At 50.5% G+C, this 16,963-nt stretch overlaps 1 protein-coding gene across 2 annotated transcripts in view; it reads left to right on the top strand.

Annotated features, from left to right (window-relative positions):
* Positions 1-16,963, top strand: part of STX2 (syntaxin 2) — a 285,012-nt gene that overhangs the window by 164,099 nt on the left and 103,950 nt on the right. For both annotated transcript variants that reach the window (XM_085633339.1, XM_085633338.1), the window contains exon 9: positions 15,848-15,958. In XM_085633339.1, coding sequence (XP_085489465.1) covers positions 15,848-15,958 — 111 coding nt within the window. The remainder of the gene's footprint in view (positions 1-15,847; positions 15,959-16,963) is intronic.

Here is a 16,963-nt window from a genome sequence, read left to right as displayed (position 1 = left end):
GTAAAACAAATCAATTCGTGCTTGAACATAATTAAAATTAGAAGTAGGACAGAAGGACAAACCTAGGCCGAGGAGGTCTCTCTCATCTTCCGATAAAGAACGTCTTGAGAGATTGATGACAGTCATTGTTGAACTTTCTTGCCCCTTGTCGTCATTCCCATCGGGCTTCCTGCATCTTTTCTTCCTCCTCTGTTTTGCCTGTTTGTTCCTCTGATTTTTCCTCTGCCGCCTCGCCCTCTGCCTCTCTGACCAGTTTGGTCTTGATATTGCTCTGTCCGTCCCTGGTTTAACATTTGGAACTGGGCTAAAAAATTCGATTTTTTTGGGAGATCTTGATTGGCCAAACTGGCAGCTACTGACAAAGGGATATCCGATAAGCTGCCATCTGACACATCACTCTCAATGATATCCACCGCTGCAGATGTTGTCGGCAATGGCATAGATACTGCTCCATTAGTATCAAATAGGTGGTCATACTTTTTGTGGAAAGTCAGAGTCCGGCCCGACTGGTGATCCTTGAAGTCTCTTAAAAACTTCCGCTGTTTTTTGGCCGTGATATCCTCCCCTAGTTTATCCATTCGTAGTAATAGAGATTTAATAAAAGTCTCCAAAGTTTCTTTCGCCACCATTTTCTCAAGTTGGGCAGTCACCTGTTCGATTTCTGCCAATAATTTGCTGCGATCTTTTAATGCAAATTTGACTAGGATACGCATCATTGTTAGAGAGCAGGCAGCAGAGTTGTTGGACCATTCCTCCAACATTTCTGGATCAGGGTCCTCATATGTAGGAATGGTGAAAATTCGTAGTCCCCGAGGCACTCGGGCTACATCAATATATCTCTGTAGAGACTCCGCTTCCCACCATTTGGAAAGTTCCTTTGTGTAAAGTTTTTCCAGTTGAGCATTAAATTGCTGGACTTTAATTTCTTCTGTAATAGCAGTGGCTGGACTGGTCGTATCATCACTAACATCACTATGTGCAAAGAAGAGTCTGTTAGCCGTTACTTTGCGTTTAGCTTCTAAAGCAGCCGCCATGTCACCAATTCGCACTTTCTCCAAATCTCCCCCGCTGCCAAAAATGAAACCGCGTAAGTTCCAATGTCAGGTCAGCTCCCTTCTCGTCAACACCTCGATGCGTAATTAACGCGGTAATCCCAGCACCCAAGACGAATCAGAGACTCCAGCCACGAAGCTGTTCGTAAACGAACTGCGCCTCAGTAGCACCGAGAATCCAATGCTAGGGTGAAAAGAGACCACTCAAACTCTCAGGAATAGCAGGAGAGCTGTATACAATGCCGTGCTTACTCACCGTGCGTGGTATCAGAAGCGCGGCGTTACGGAGACCAAAGCAATGTCCTCCAGCGGTAGCAAGATCCACGTAGGTCAGCACAAGTGGCAAAGGAGATGGACGAGGTCAGCCTTCCTTCTTAATTATTCAAAAACCAGTCCCGATAAAGACGAAGGCTGTCTGCTGGGCGGTCCGTGTGGGGGTAATCGGAAACCCCAATTATGCAACACCATACACTTCTCCTCAAGGAAGTATACACGGACACCAAGGAGATTTGCAGTTTTCAAATTGGTTTAATGGACTGCACAAACAACGCGTTTCAGCTTTCGCCTTGCTCACGTTACAATGACGTTTTTTTGTGTAAAGTTAAATACAGTTCATGAACACAAAATAAACAAAATAAACAACAGACTCTTAGCAACAGAGAATGTGTGGAGTAGCGAATCGCACTGTCATGTTGTAAATATAACATGAAGAAGTGTATTAAGCCTTCTTATGTTATATTTACAACATGACAGTGCGATTCTAATCGCTACCCTAATCTAATATTGCATTGGATATGTTTATTCTGTAAATTGATACAATTTTGTTATTAATCATGATGTATGTAGTGTATTCTTTGATATGCTACTGGGTAATTGATACCCTTTGATTGATTTTCTGCACTAGGCTGATGGCCGCCAAGTTTACCAATTCGCTACTCCACACATTCTCTGTTGCTAAGAGTCTGTTTATTTTGTTTATTTTGTGTTCATGAACTGTATTTAACTTTACACAAAAAAACGTCATTGTAACGTGAGCAAGGCGAAAGCTGAAACGCGTTGTTTGTGCAGTCCATTAAACCAATTTGAAAACTGCAAATCTCCTTGGTGTCCGTGTATACTTCCTTGAGGAGAAGTGTATGGTGTTGCATAATTGGGGTTTCCGATTACCCCCACACGGACCGCCCAGCAGACAGCCTTCGTCTTTATCAGGACTGGTTTTTGATTAATTAAGAAGGAAGGCTGACCTCGTCCATCTCCTTTGCCACTTGTGCTGACCTACGTGGATCTTGCTACCGCTGGAGGACATTGCTTTGGTCTCCGTAACGCCGCGCTTCTGATACCACGCGCGGTGAGTAAGCACGGCATTGTATACAGCTCTCCTGCTATTCCTGAGAGTTTGAGTGGTCTCTTTTCACCCTAGCATTGGATTCTCGGTGTTACTGAGGCGCAGTTCGTTTACGAACAGCTTCGTGGCTGGAGTCTCTGATTCGTCTTGGGTGCTGGGATTACCGCGTTAATTACGCATCGAGGTGTTGACGAGAAGGGAGCTGACCTGACATTGGAACTTACGCGGTTTCATTTTTGGCAGCGGGGGAGATTTGGAGTAAGTGCGAATTGGTGACATGGCGGCTGCTTTAGAAGCTAAACGCAAAGTAACGGCTAACAGACTCTTCTTTGCACATAGTGATGTTAGTGGTGATACGACCAGTCCAGCCACTGCTATTACGGAAGAAATTAAAGTCCAGCAATTTTATGCTCAACTGGAAAAACTTTACAAAAAGGAACTTTCCAAATGGTGGGCAGCGGAGTCTCTACAGAGATATATTGATGTAGCCCGAGTGCCTCGGGGACTACGAATTTTCACCATTCCTACATATGAGGACCCTGATCCAGAAATGTTGGAGGAATGGTCCAACAACTCTGCTGCCTGCTCTCTAACAATGATGCGTATCCTAGTCAAATTTGCATTAAAAGATCGCAGCAAATTATTGGCAGAAATCGAACAGGTGACTGCCCAACTTGAGAAAATGGTGGCGAAAGAAACTTTGGAGACTTTTATTAAATCTCTATTACTACGAATGGATAAACTAGAGGAGGATATCACGGCCAAAAAACAGCGGAAGTTTTTAAGAGACTTCAAGGATTACCAGTCGGGCCGGACTCTGACTTTCCACAAAAAGTATGACCACCTATTTGATACTAATGGAGCAGTATCTATGCCATTGCCGACAACATCTGCAGCGGTGGATATCATTGAGAGTGATGTGTCAGATGGCAGCTTATCGGATATCCCTTTGTCAGTAGCTGCCAGTTTGGCCAATCAAGATCTCCCAAAAAAATCGAATTTTTTAGCCCAGTTCCAAATGTTAAACCAGGGACGGACAGAGCAATATCAAGACCAAACTGGTCAGAGAGGCAGAGGGCGAGGCGGCAGAGGAAAAATCAGAGGAACAAACAGGCAAAACAGAGGAGGAAGAAAAGATGCAGGAAGCCCGATGGGAATGACGACAAGGGGCAAGAAAGTTCAACAATGACTGTCATCAATCTCTCAAGACGTTCTTTATCGGAAGATGAGAGAGACCTCCTCGGCCTAGGTTTGTCCTTCTGTCCTACTTCTAATTTTAATTATGTTCAAGCACGAATTGATTTGTTTTACTTCTCACGCAAGTTAAAATTGAAGAAATGGTTTGAAACCAAACACAACAAAACTGTCTTAACACCTGTCAGTGTTCCCCCGAGTAATGTCAATGTTGATGATATTGAAGTTCTATATGCAATATCCAATATGGAAGACTGTTTCTGACCAGTGTTCCAATCCAGATGAATTTGCAATTGATATGAATGTTAATCCAGGCAGTCATTTCAAACCCAAATCTGTATTTTTGCCTAATATTGAATGTGACGCCATCAAAGTGTTTGAGAGGGGTGTCCTAAATGATCTCAAGAAAATGAGATACGGCAAAATTCCAACCTGTGAGAAAAATCTTAAGGGGCATCAAATTCAAGCATTACAAAACTTAAAGACTGACAATGCCATTGTTATCCGTCAATCGGATAAAGGTGGCAATGTTGTGATTTTGGATAAAACAGCCTACTTGCATGAGGGTATGAGACAATTGAGTGACCAGACATGTTATGCAGTGTCAGACAGAAAGACCATAGCAGCCTCTAATGTGAAATATGGGGAACTTTTAGTAGAATGGAGAGAGAAGGGGTTGCTAGAGTGGGAGGAATATAACTACCTCAGATGCCCTCACCCTCGGATACCTGTGCTATACTTACTTCCCAAATTGCACAAGGACCCAGTTAACCCCCCTGGTAGGCCTATAGTGTCTTCAATTGGGTCTCTCTTGGAAAATACCTCCCGTTACATCGATCACTACTTACGTCCCTATGTTGTTGCTTTACCAGCTTATCTTCGCGACACTACCCACTTTTTAACTATCATTGATGGGATACACTGGGAACCTGATTACACCTTGGTTACCCTGGACGTTGGCAGCCTGTACACTAGCATACAACATCAGTTAGGTTTGCAGGCTGTACAACATTTTCTAAAGACCCGCTCTATTTCTTACCTGCGTCACTCAGAAATGATCATGGCTATGATCGAATATTGTCTGACTAACAATTTTTTTCTGTTTGATGATGTCGTGTATCGGCAGTCGCAGGGCACAGCGATGGGCACCTGCTTCGCCCCCAGCTATGCTAATCTTGTCATGGGCTGGTGGAAGGAGCAGGTGGCCACACAGTTGGATGATTTCTCCAGCTGTGTCCTGTGGCTCCGGAATATTGAGGATATCTTTTTAATTTGGAATGGTGATTTAAACTCTGCTACAGCATTCGTGAACACATTGAATGACAATCCATATAACTTGGTGTTCACTGAACACGTCAGCAGAACTTCTGTTGAATTTCTCGACGTCACTGTGGAGATCAAAGACCAATCTATGCACACACAGCTGTACCGTAAAAAGACCGCTGGTAATAGCATTTTAAGTGCTTCCAGCTCACACCCCCGCAAGCTAGTACACAGTATTCCATATGGGGAATTACTGCGTGCCAAGCGCAACTGTAGTACTGACAGTGGTTATGAAAGTGAAAAAAACATGATGATACAACGCTTCAAAGATAGGGGTTACAATTCAAATACTATCAAAGAAGCGTGTACTAAAGTAGATAGAGTTGCACGTAATGACTTACTGCATCCTGGGCCACGAACATCAGAAACAGAGAGTCTACGTTTCATAACCACATACTCAGGACGAGCGCATGATGTGCGCCGTGTTCTAGACAAACACTGGCATGTCCTATTAACGGACAACAATCTCAAAAAACATCTGACCAGCCATCCACAAATTACATTCAAGAGAAGCAATTCTCTGAGAGATGAGCTAAGTCCCAATGTAATATCGAGCCTAACACCTTTAAAGATTGTTGGTAGACCAGGATTCCGTTGTTGCAAAAACTGCAAGGCTTGTAGAAACAGCTTGGATTGTACGGAGGTACAATTTTCCAGCATGAATAGCAAGTTCATTATCAAAAAAGCTTTAACCTGTAATACAATGTACTGTGTTTACGCGTTAACTTGTCCATGCAATAAGGCATACATTGGCAGCACAATTCATCGCGCCAAAAAGAGAGTGTTAGAACACATAAGGGCTTTACGCCACAACAACAAACAATATCCTGTTGCCCGACACTTTTTTGAACAACATGCACAGAATGAAGGATTATTGAAAATGGTGGTGATTGATGCTGTTATTGACACTGTACGTGGGGGCAACAGACTGCTCCATCTGAGACAATTGGAATCCAGTTACATCGTAGATTTCGATACAATGTTCCCTAGAGGATTGAATTCAAGTGAAGAACTTTCTGTACACTTACACAAGTAGAATATGGAAGTGCCATCATGTGTTTACTGTGGTTCTCTTTTGTAATACACTAAATCTTATTTTATTTCATTTTTCAGAGAATGGTATTGAATTATGCGGTGGCACTGCAGAACTTCGATGTATATTTCAAGCATCAATTTATTCTTTCAGTATGCCCACTGGGGCGAGATTGTTGGCATATCCTTTACGAAGTTATATATTTCTGATTGGGGTGAATGCTTATTATTTCAGCAGAAACATTTATGGAGATTTGCCCACTGGGGCTTAATACACTTCTTCATGTTATATTTACAACATGACAGTGCGATTCTAATCGCTACCCTAATCTAATATTGCATTGGATATGTTTATTCTGTAAATTGATACAATTTTGTTATTAATCATCATGTATGTAGTGTATTCTTTGATATGCTACTGGGTAATTGATACCCTTTGATTTTCTGCACTAGGCCAAGATGGCCGCCAAGTTTACCAATTCGCTACTCCACACATTCTCTGTTGCTAAGAGTCTGTTGTTTATTTTGTTTATTTTGTGTTCATGAACTGTATTTAACTTTACACAAAAAAACGTCATTGTAACGTGAGCAAGGCGAAAGCTGAAACGCGTTGTTTGTGCAGTCCATTAAACCAATTTGAAAACTGCAAATCTCCTTGGTGTCCGTGTATACTTCCTTGAGGAGAAGTGTATGGTGGTGCATATATATATATATATATATATATATATATATCTATATATCTTCTTCCAGATGGCTCCCCATCATGTGTGACACCTTCATCCAGCCCTGGCTTTGTAGCCTGGGTTTTGTAGTTTCGATTTCAACAATGCCAGTTTACTCTCCTCTAACTTTCTTCACATGGCTGAAAAGTGACGAATGGTTGAAATGATCAGACATGACTTGGGTCACTTGCCAGCCATGGCCGTCTGGACTGAATGAGCAACTCTTTTGCAAGAGCTGAAATAAGCCTCTTTCTCCAAAGCCAAGCTCCTATCCTGTACCCTTTTTTTAAGTGTTGGAAGGCGAACCCCGGGGGAGTCTGAGAGACCACCCAGGGGGGCCCCCACACTGTACGAAGTATCCGAGCGCTGCTGAGAAGCCTCCTAGGAGAGGTCCTTCTCCTATACCGTACCAGCACAGTAACACCACCACACAGGACTCGAGGATGTTTATCGCGATGAGCAATTCTTTATCAGCATTTAAGAAGTTACGGTTATCGATATATACAAGGGGGGATCGAGGGATCCGCAAGAGTCTCAAAGTCTTTGGTAGGGACGGGGTAGCGGGACAGTCTTTGGTAGCAGCTGGGTACGAGGGTACCTTAGGCCCAGTTCTTGTTCCTCAAGCTGGAGGGACTCCGTGTCCCGAGTGGTCGAGCCGCGACGGCGTCAGCAGGGCTCTGGTGATCAGTTCGTGGAGCTTGAGCCGCGACTAGGTCAGCAGGGCTCTTAAGGTGGTTGAGTTCAGCTCGAGCCGCGACGACGTCAGCAGGGCTCTGGGGGAGGCTTCAGCGAGGTTGGGCTGCGACAGCGTCAGCAGGGCCCCGATGTTCCGTGAGGTTCCTTGTCTCAATAAGGTGGAGCCGTGACGCAGTCAGCTGGGCTCGTGGTATAGGGTCAAGCAAGAGTTCTTCTCCGTAGGGTCAGCCGCGATTCCATCAGCAGGGCTCTTGACTCCGGGATACAACTGCTGTTCCATTGCGGGGTTGCCCCAGATATAGGTCTGGAGCCCTTTGATGTCCGGACCCTTGCGCCTGGGGGGGGCGGAGAGGCCGGGCTGGGAGAGGCCAGACGCCCAGCGGGAGAGGCGCCAGGCCAGGAGAGGCCGGAGGACGATCGCACCTAGGTGTGGAGGGACGGTGGGGGTCCCATCGAAACTCTCCTCCTCCGGGAGAGGTGAAGTGGCCATGCGGTGCCCCCTGGCCTGATCTTGGTGCCTCGATGTCGGGGCTTCGCCGAGGCCGGGGGGAGCCGGGTCGCGTGGGCTGGTGCGTGGAGCAAGCAAGGGGGGAACCCCGAAGAGATGAGGGGTTCCTGTGCGGCCTGGAAACGGGGGACGCTGAGGCGGGTGTAGGCAAACGGGTACAATCCAAGGGGGACCTTGAAGGGAGGAGGGGTCCCTGGCGGCCTGAAAGGGCGGCCCGTGTAGGCTGGTGTGGGGGACGCGCACAATCCAAGAGGGTTAAGACCACACCACGAGGCCGGGTCCAAAAGGCGTGTCTCCCCCCCCCCCCCCCCCCAGCCGAAGGCAGGGAGAGTCACCCATTTCCTTGGGGGTTCTCCTCGTCGAGGCGGAAGAAGCGGGACAGGCCGTCGGCGTTGGCGTGGTCACTGCCGGGCCGGTGTTCAACAGAGAAGTCCATCCCTTGCAGCGAGATGGACCATCGCAGCAGCTTGGGGTTCTCGCCCCTCATTTGCATTAACCACCGCAAGGGCCGGTGGTCTTTCTGGACCCGGAAGTGGGTGCCGAAGAGATAGGGCCGGAGCTTTTTGAGGGCCCACACTACAGCGAAGGCCTCCCGCTCGATGGTGCTCCACCGCTGCTCCCGGGGCAGCAGCCGTCGGCTGATGAAGGCCACGGGTCTGTCGAGTCCCTCCGAATCTACCTGGGACAGGACGGCCCCAATTCCATATTCAGAGGCGTCCGTCTGCACCACGAACTCCTTGCTGTAGTCAGGGGCCTGTAGCACGGGGGCAGTGCACATTGCCGTTTTGAGAGTCTCGAAGGCCGCCTGGCAGCGAGGGGTCCAGTGTACCTTCTTGGGCTGCTTTTTTGACGTGAGCTCTGTGAGGGGGCCGACAATGCTCCCATAGTCTCCGATGAGTCGCAGGTAGTACCCGGTGAGGCCCAGGAAGGCCCGGACAGCTGTCTGGGTGGTGGGGGGTTCCCACGCCTGGATGGCATCAACTTTCAGTTGGAGGGGAGCCACCTGACCGCTCCCTACTTGATGGGCCAGATAGGTCACCGATCCTTGGCCTATCTGGCATTTGCTGGCCTTGATCGTGAGCCCGGCCCTTTGGAGGGCGGTCAGGACTGCTTTGAGGTGCCCCAGGTGCTCAGCTCAGTGGCTGCTCTATACGGCAATGTCATCTAAATAAGCCGCGCTGAAGGCCTCTAGCCCGGCCAGGACCTTGTTCACTAGTCTCAGGAAGGTGGCCGGGGCGTTCTTCATGCCGAAGGGCATCACCCGAAAGTGGTAGTGCCCGTCAGGGGTGGAGAAAGTGGATCTTTCTTGGGCACCGGGGGTGAGCTGGATCTGCCAGTACCCGGCGGTGAGGTCAAAAGTGCTCAGGTAGCGGGCGGCCCCTAAGCGGTTTATGAGCTCGTCGGCCCGGGGAAGAGGATGGGCATCGGTCTTGGTAACGGTGTTCAGGGCCCGGTAGTCCACACAAAATCGTAGCCCCGGGGGGGTGCCTGGTGCGGCGGCTTTTGGCACCAGGACGACGGGACTGGCCCACGGGCTGTCGGAGGGCTCGATGACCCCGAGGGCCAGCATCTTCGCCACCTCAGCCTGGATGCAGGCCCGCACCCGGTCGGGTACTCTGTAGGCTCTGTGTCGCACGGGGGGACTATTCCCAGTGTCGACGTCGTGGACACACCATGGAGTCACCCCCGGAGTGAGGGAGAAGAGGGCCGCAAAGGGCTGCAACAGTTGCTGACAGTCGTGGTGCTGTTCCGGGGTCAGGGAGGGGGCGAGTTGGACGCCTTCGATGGTCCGGTCGTGGTCGCTGGTCCGCAGGAGGTCGGGTAGGGGCTCGGAGTCGCCTTCGCCCCCGTCGTCGGTCGCTAGCAGTAGGCTTAGTTCGGTCCGGGCAAAGTGGGGTTTGAGCCGGTTAGTGTGCAGAACCCGGAGGGGGTTCCGGGGAGACTCCATGTCGATCAGGTAGGTGACAGGGCTCTTCTTTTCCACCACCTTGAAGGGCTCGGTCCATTTGTCCTGGAGGGCGCAGGGGTCAACCGGTGACCTGACCCAGACTTGCTGGCCCGGCTCAAACTCGATGGTAGAGGCGTTTTGATCGTACCATCTTTTCATGTCCTCTGGGCTGGCCTCGAGGTTGGCTTCGGCCAGGGCTCGGAACCTTCGTGTCTGGTTGCGGAGGGTCAGGAGGTATCTGTAGACGTCGGGAGGGGCATCTCGGGGCTTCGTCTCCCAGCCTTGACCAGGATAAGGGGTCCTCGGACTGGATGCCCGTACAACAATTCGAAAGGGCTGAACCCCAGGGACTTCTGCGGGACCTCCCGATAGGCAAACAGGAGGCACGGCAGCAGGACATCCCATCTCCGCCGTAGGGGCTCTTCCAGGCCCTTGATCATGCCTTTTAAGGTTCTGTTGAACCGCTCGACCAGTCCGTTCCCCTGAGGGTGGTATGGGGTGGTGAACTTGTACGTGACCCCGCACTGCTGCCACAGGGACCGCATGTATTTAGAGATGAAGTTCGTACCTCGGTCGCTCACCACTTCTCGGGGGAACCCCACTCTCAAGAAGATCCCCATTAAGGCCCGGCCCACTACGGGGGCTGTCACAGTTCGAAGCGGGATGGCCTCAGGGTACCTGGTTGCGTGGTCTACGAGGACCAGGATGAAGCGGTGACCCAGGGCGGTCTGGGGGTCCAGGGGCCCTACGATGTCTATTCCGGCCCGTTCGAACGGGGTGTTGACTGCTGGGAAGGGCTGGAGAGGGGCTTTGACCCGTCCCCCCGTCTTGCCGCTGGCTTGGCAGGTCTGGCAGGACCGGCAGTGGTTGTCCACGTCCCTCCGCATCCGGGGCCAGTAGAAGTGGGTCACCAGGCGGCTGTAGGTTTTGTCCTGCCCCAGGTGCCCAGCAAGGGGCACATCATGTTCCATGTTAAGGAGGAACTCTTGGAATCGGAGGGGGACCACCAGCACTGGACTGGCCCCTAGTTCTGCAATCTTCTGCTCGCTGTACAGTAGTCCTTCAGCCCAATAGACCCAGTGGGTTCCGGTCTGGTCACCGTTGGCCTGCGAGGCCGCTTGTTGCCGGACTCCTTCAAGGGAGGGGCAGGTCTTCTGTTCCTGCAAGAACTGTTCTCTGGTGGGGCCCCCGTCGTGGCGCCATTGGGCAAGTTCCGGGAGTGTGCCGAGAGAGGCGATCTCGTCCAGGGGGGGCACCGTGGATCTGGCATCGGTGTCCGCTTCTCCCTCGCTGGAGGCAGGTGGTGGCACGGGCCCCTCGGGCTCGACGGTGTCGGCGACCATGGACGAACGGGGGGCCTGGGCGGCCATGGACCGGGCGGTGGCGCAGGCCCATTCGGGTAGTCCTAGCATTCGGAGATGCTCTCGCCGCTCCACTTGAGCCCAGGGGGAACTCTCGAGGTCGTTCCCCAGGAGGCAGTCCACCGGAGCGTCGTCGCGGACAGTCACCTTCAGTATGCCCGTCACCCCTCCCCATTCGAAGGGAATCTGTGCCATCTGGCACATGCTCTCGCTGTTGTCGGCCGTCCGGACGGGGCATAGCACATTCGGCAGGATCTGTTCGGGGGCCACCAGGTGGCAGCGGACAGCGGTGACACTGGCTCCGATGTCACGGAGGGCTTCGGCCCGTCGTCCATTGATAGTGACCCACTGTTGGTACTTCTGGGTGTTGCTCGGGATGGGTGTTCGGGGCACCATTTCTCGGCTGCCCAGGCAGACCAGGGACATGGCCGCCGGCTCCCACTCAGTGGACCCCCCGTTGAGGGGTTCTTCCTCTTCCTCCCCTTTTCCCAGGGCGGCAGCCACTAGTTGTTGGGGCGGGGGCCCGCTGGTCCCACTTCGTCGGTTCATGGGGCAGGCAGGGTCGCTGGCATAGTGTCCTGTTTGTTGGCAGCCGTAGCAGGTTATCGTGGGCCGGGGTCCGGTTTTGGCTGGCGCCGTCCCTCTTCGGGCTAGGCTCGGGGAGGTGTGTTGCTGAGGCGGCCCCCGAGGCGGACTCCGGGGCGGCCCGGCTGGGATGTCCAGATTCCTGTTCGACCCTCCTCCCCCGCCGCGCTGGCGGGGGGGTCCGGTGGGGTTTCGCTGGTCGTTTTTATAGTACTCCTTGACATCTTTGGGAATATGGACCTTGGCTTCGGTGGGCGGCAGAGCGTCTCTATTGCTGGGGGTGCCGGTCTCCCCCTTCTGGGCCTTGAGCTAGAGTTCTTTGAGGCCCCGCTCGTGTTCGAGGGTCAGCCTTTTCTCCTCCAGCTCTCGATGCCGCTTCTTCTCCTCTATCTCCTCTTGTAGCCGTAGCTGTTCCATGGCCAATTTCTTTTCGGCCAGCAAGAGTTTGCCGTCCAGCCGAAGTCGTGCGAGCTCTAGCTCATGAGTCCGGACCTTCTCCTGCTCTCGTATTTCTTCCGCGGAGATGCCGGTTTCCAGGCTGTTTCTCCCTCCGTTCGCGGGGGTCGGTGCTGGTGGCGTGGCTGCATTCAGGGGCAGGGGACCTTCACTCTGGGAGGGACCCGCCTCGGACTCTATCCAGGTTCTCAGGGCTTCCTGCATCTCTTCCTTGATACCTAGGCCGGTGGTCGCAATGCCCTTGTCCTTGCAGAACTGTTTTAACTCTTTGTGCGTGTACTCTTCCAATCGTTCTGGTTGGAACTCCATGGTCTCTGTTCGTCTGGATGGATAGCGAGTGGATTACTTGCTTGTACGCTCTGCGTTTGGCTCGGATCCCGTCGCTGGCCACCAAATGTTGGAAGGCGAACCCCGGGGGAGTCGGAGAGACCACCCAGGGGGGCCCCCACACTGTACGAAGTAGCCAAGTGCTGCTGAGAAGCCTCCTAGGAGAGGTCCTTCTCCTATACCGTACCAGCACAGTAACACCACCACACAGGACTCGAGGATGTTTATCACGATGAGCAATTCTTTAACAGCATTTAAGAAGTTACGGTTATCGATATATACAAGGGGGGATCGAGGGATCCGCAAGAGTCTCAAAGTCTTTGGTAGGGACGGGGTAGCGGGACAGTCTTTGGTAGCAGCTGGGTACGAGGGTACCTTAGGCCCAGTTCTTGTTCCTCAAGCTGGAGGGACTCCGTGTCCCGGAGTGGTCGAGCCGCGACGGCGTCAGCAGGGCTCTGGTGATCAGTTCGTGGAGCTTGAGCCGCGACTAGGTCAGCAGGGCTCTTAAGGTGGTTCAGTTCAGCTCAAGCCGCGACGACGTCAGCAGGGCTCTGGGGGAGGCTTCAGCGAGGTTGGGCCGCGACAGCGTCAGCAGGGCCCCGATGTTCCGTGAGGTTCCTTGTCTCAATAAGGTGGAGCCGCGACGCAGTCAGCTGGGCTCGTGGTATAGGGTCAAGCAAGAGTTCTTCTCCGTAGGGTCAGCCGCGATTCCATCAGCAGGGCTCTTGACTCCGGGATACAACTGCTGTTCCATTGCGGGGTTGCCCCAGATATAGGTCTGGAGCCCTTTGATGTCCGGACCCTTGCGCCTGGGGGGGGCGGAAGGCCGGGCTGGGAGAGGCCAGACGCCCAGCGGGAGAGGCGCCAGGCCCGGAGAGGCCGGAGGACGATCGCACCTAGGTGTGGAGGGACGGTGGGGGTCCCATCGAAACTCTCCTCCGGGAGAGGTGAAGTGGCCATGCGGTGCCCCCTGGCCAGATCTTGGTGCCTCGATGTCGGGGCTTCGCTGGGGCCGAGGCCGGGGGGAGCCGGGTCGCGTGGGCTGGTGCGTGGAGCAAGCATGGGGGGAACCCCGAAGAGATGAGGGGTTCCTGTGCGGCCTGGAAAAGGGGGCCGCTGAGGCGGGTGTAGGCAAACTGGTACAATCCAAGGGGGACCTCGAAGGGAGGAGGGGTCCCTGGCGGCCTGAAAGGGCGGCCCGTGTAGGCCGGTGCGGGGGACGAACACAATCCAAGAGGGTTAAGACCACGCCACGAGGCCGGGTCCAACATTAAGGATGTCATTTAATAGTAGCTACTCACTGTTTTGAACCCCAGCATGGGTCCAACACCGTTGGCAGCTACTGCAAGAGGATGCTCCAAGCAGCTCCTTTTTTCCAACACTTATCCTCTCTTCTCCTGAATTCACTTGTCCTTACGCAGGCCCCCATCTTGGTATGCATGGGTGCTTGTGCCAACCTCAGAAGCAGTTGAGTGCTTTTGAACATTCAGACTCCCTACTATCTTCAAACTGCTCCTGACCCCCCTTTAAATGCGCAGTAAATGATCTGAAGTCTACGATCGACATCTGCATTAACAGAATATATACTGACAATAAATATAAATATCCGAGAACACAGATCTTTTCAAAGTGGCACTTTGCTTCTCCCAAAAGTGTGTAGAAATAAATGTTCTCTGACGATTTATAGATTTCATAGCTGCTCGGGGCATGCACAAGTTTTTAATTTTTTACGTTTACTGAGTCTCTGATTGTGAGTGAATACTTTGATGCTGAATGCAGAAGAGGACACAGTGTGTTCTGAAATTGATCACCCATGTGAGATGGTTTCTTCTCCCATGTAAGATGGTTTGTGGATATTGAGTTATGCCACTGGCTGAATATTCGCAAATGACCGTGCCGAAAAGCCCAGCAGCGTGGCTGCTGCCACAAGATGTATTGTACAATAGAATGGCGGCTTTAGCAATGACTACAGTAACATGCAATTAAAATTCTTGAAAATATCAGCGAAAACCCTGAAAAAGCCTCTGATAAAAATAATTGTCGCTTTATCTTCGCGTATCGTAGTTCTTAAACACCCAGCACACAGTATAGGAGGTAGATTGTGACACCTTTCATTTGATGAACATTTATTTTGAGTGCTCAGTAGACTTTTGCTGTTTGTTTGAAAGAACCAACCATGGAATAAGGATCAAAGATGACCCATTTTCTTTTGTGCGAAAACGTGTTGAATGACAGCCTTTTGTCGTATTTCACATGCTTGCCCTTGAGAGAAGTGATTGGTTGAAGTTTAAACAAAAAAAAGTCAGTGAATACACCTTTGCAGTCTTAGTTTAAATTACATTTCTGTGAGAAAGTTATGGTCCAGCTTGAGTGATGGTGATAAAAATGTTTTCCATAAGTTGTTTCTTCTGAAATGTTTTGCTATTTATTGCTGCCTCTGCTCTGTCTGAAGTACAGAAGCCCAGGTAATCTTTCTCTCTTTCTCTGTATCCGTTTGTCATTTAGAACTACTGTTCCATCGGCCAAGGCCCATCATACATAGACATGCTCTGGCATTCTGAAGAGTCAATACTAAAAACAATATATTTTCCATTTCCCTTGTTGTAGTGTGAGTTCAGTGACATAAAACAGCAGCAGCTCCGCAGCCCTAAACATAAATGACTTAAACATGGGGCGGGCTCGTCATATGCCAAGAAATCATTGCACATCAATTTGCAAAGAGTGCTGCCCTAGTGACATTGGTGGCCTTTCGAAGATGTGGGGTGGCTTCTGTAACAAACATGAAAGCTCCTCAAAAGTAGGAGTACATTCTCAAGGTTGGATGTTGCTGAGCATACATTTATACTTCAAAGAGCAACATTCTGTTCCAACTTAGCAGCTGCTTACCAGTTTATACAATTTGCTGAATCACACTCCAACAATTGGGGGAGAAGCTTAGATGCTGTGTCCCTTTATAACACAATTACAAAGGTTTCTTGGGCACAAAATATGCCAATTCTCGGAAAGGCCCAGCGAAACACCTATCGGAACTCTTCCGTCTTCCAGGAACGGAAAGCCTGTTCTTAAAATGTGTTCCCATTACATGTCTAATTACAGCCTTGATGCTTGCCTCTCCCTCATCTTCCCGTTAGGCCCCCATATTTCCCTGTCTCTTGCTTCAGTCCATGTGAATGCAATTCCAGGAATTAAATGGATTCTCATCAATTTAATTCGTCCTCGTATCTCTATGTCCATCTCTCCTCTCTGGAAATGCGTCGAGGATGCTACCAAAGCCGCTGATTTGTTCTCTTTCTTCTAGGGTGAAATGATCAATAACATTGAGAAGAACGTGTCGAGCGCAGAGGTCTATGTGGAACGTGCCAAAGAGGAAACTAAAAAGGCTGTCAAATACCAGAGTAAAGCTCGACGGGTGAGGCCTGGAACGTTTTATTCCTGAAAGGCAACCTTGGCTTTAGGTTCATATGTCTGTATATTATTGTGATTGTGTTTATTTGATGATCATGAACAGGCTTTGTTGGAGCAGGGTGCCCTGTAAGGGGGAATACTAGTGTCTGCTGGTTCCCGTGGAGGATCCGCTCCTTTTAAGGGAAATAAAACATCCCCGTATAGTTTGTGATTGGCCCAAGAGTTCTCTAGGACGTCACTGTTTTCCCTGTGTCTTGCTGTGCCTCCTTGTGCCCTCAGAGATGATTGAGCACAGTGGCCACAAAGAGCCCATGTGAGTATGTTCAGCTGCCAGCCTGAGCATTTGGTCTACTTCAGCTGCAGCTGGTAGTGGCTGGTATAAACCTGGACCATTGGCAGAAGCGGTAGTTGTATGAGCTGTTGTCTGGAGGGAGTGGTACAAGTTTGAGCTGCTGGCAGGGATGCCTCGTTGCCCTGTGAGATGGTTGTAATGGGACAGTGGGAGGCGGAAGCGTGTTCCTCTGGCAGCATAGGTTGGTAGACAGTGTTAGAAATTGGGTTATTAGTTGAAGGGGGAGGGGTAGGTATCCACATCTGGTAATAACCACAATCCTTGTCACGGTGAACTCTGAATGTCAACAGATTAACCCGAGATCTACCTCTGGTTGATGAAGCAAAGCCAATAAGCTTACCTTAAAGCAATGTGTAAAGTATGTATGCAGTGCTGAAACAGGAATAAAGTTGAAATGCAAAAACCCAAAAATAATTAGAATAATAGGGTATGATTTAATAAACAAAAGTACACCAGAATTACACAACTCCAATCAGGGGATTTATAGATATGTATTTTGAAATGTTTAAGTAAAAATTACCCCAAGAAGTACAAAGTGCCAGTGATAGTGACTGGTTGTGGTAGAACAGGACCTATACACAATCTGACACTGACCGCGATGGAGCGCCGATAACGGAGACCAACCAGGTTTCTCCTAGGCAAAGGATTATGCCTTCT

Source organism: Triturus cristatus, chromosome 11 (genome assembly GCF_964204655.1).
Source record: "Triturus cristatus chromosome 11, aTriCri1.1, whole genome shotgun sequence".
Taxonomy (NCBI): Eukaryota; Metazoa; Chordata; class Amphibia; order Caudata; family Salamandridae; genus Triturus; species Triturus cristatus.
Note: the sequence above shows the minus strand (reverse complement) of the source record. Positions and strands in the feature narration are given on the sequence as shown.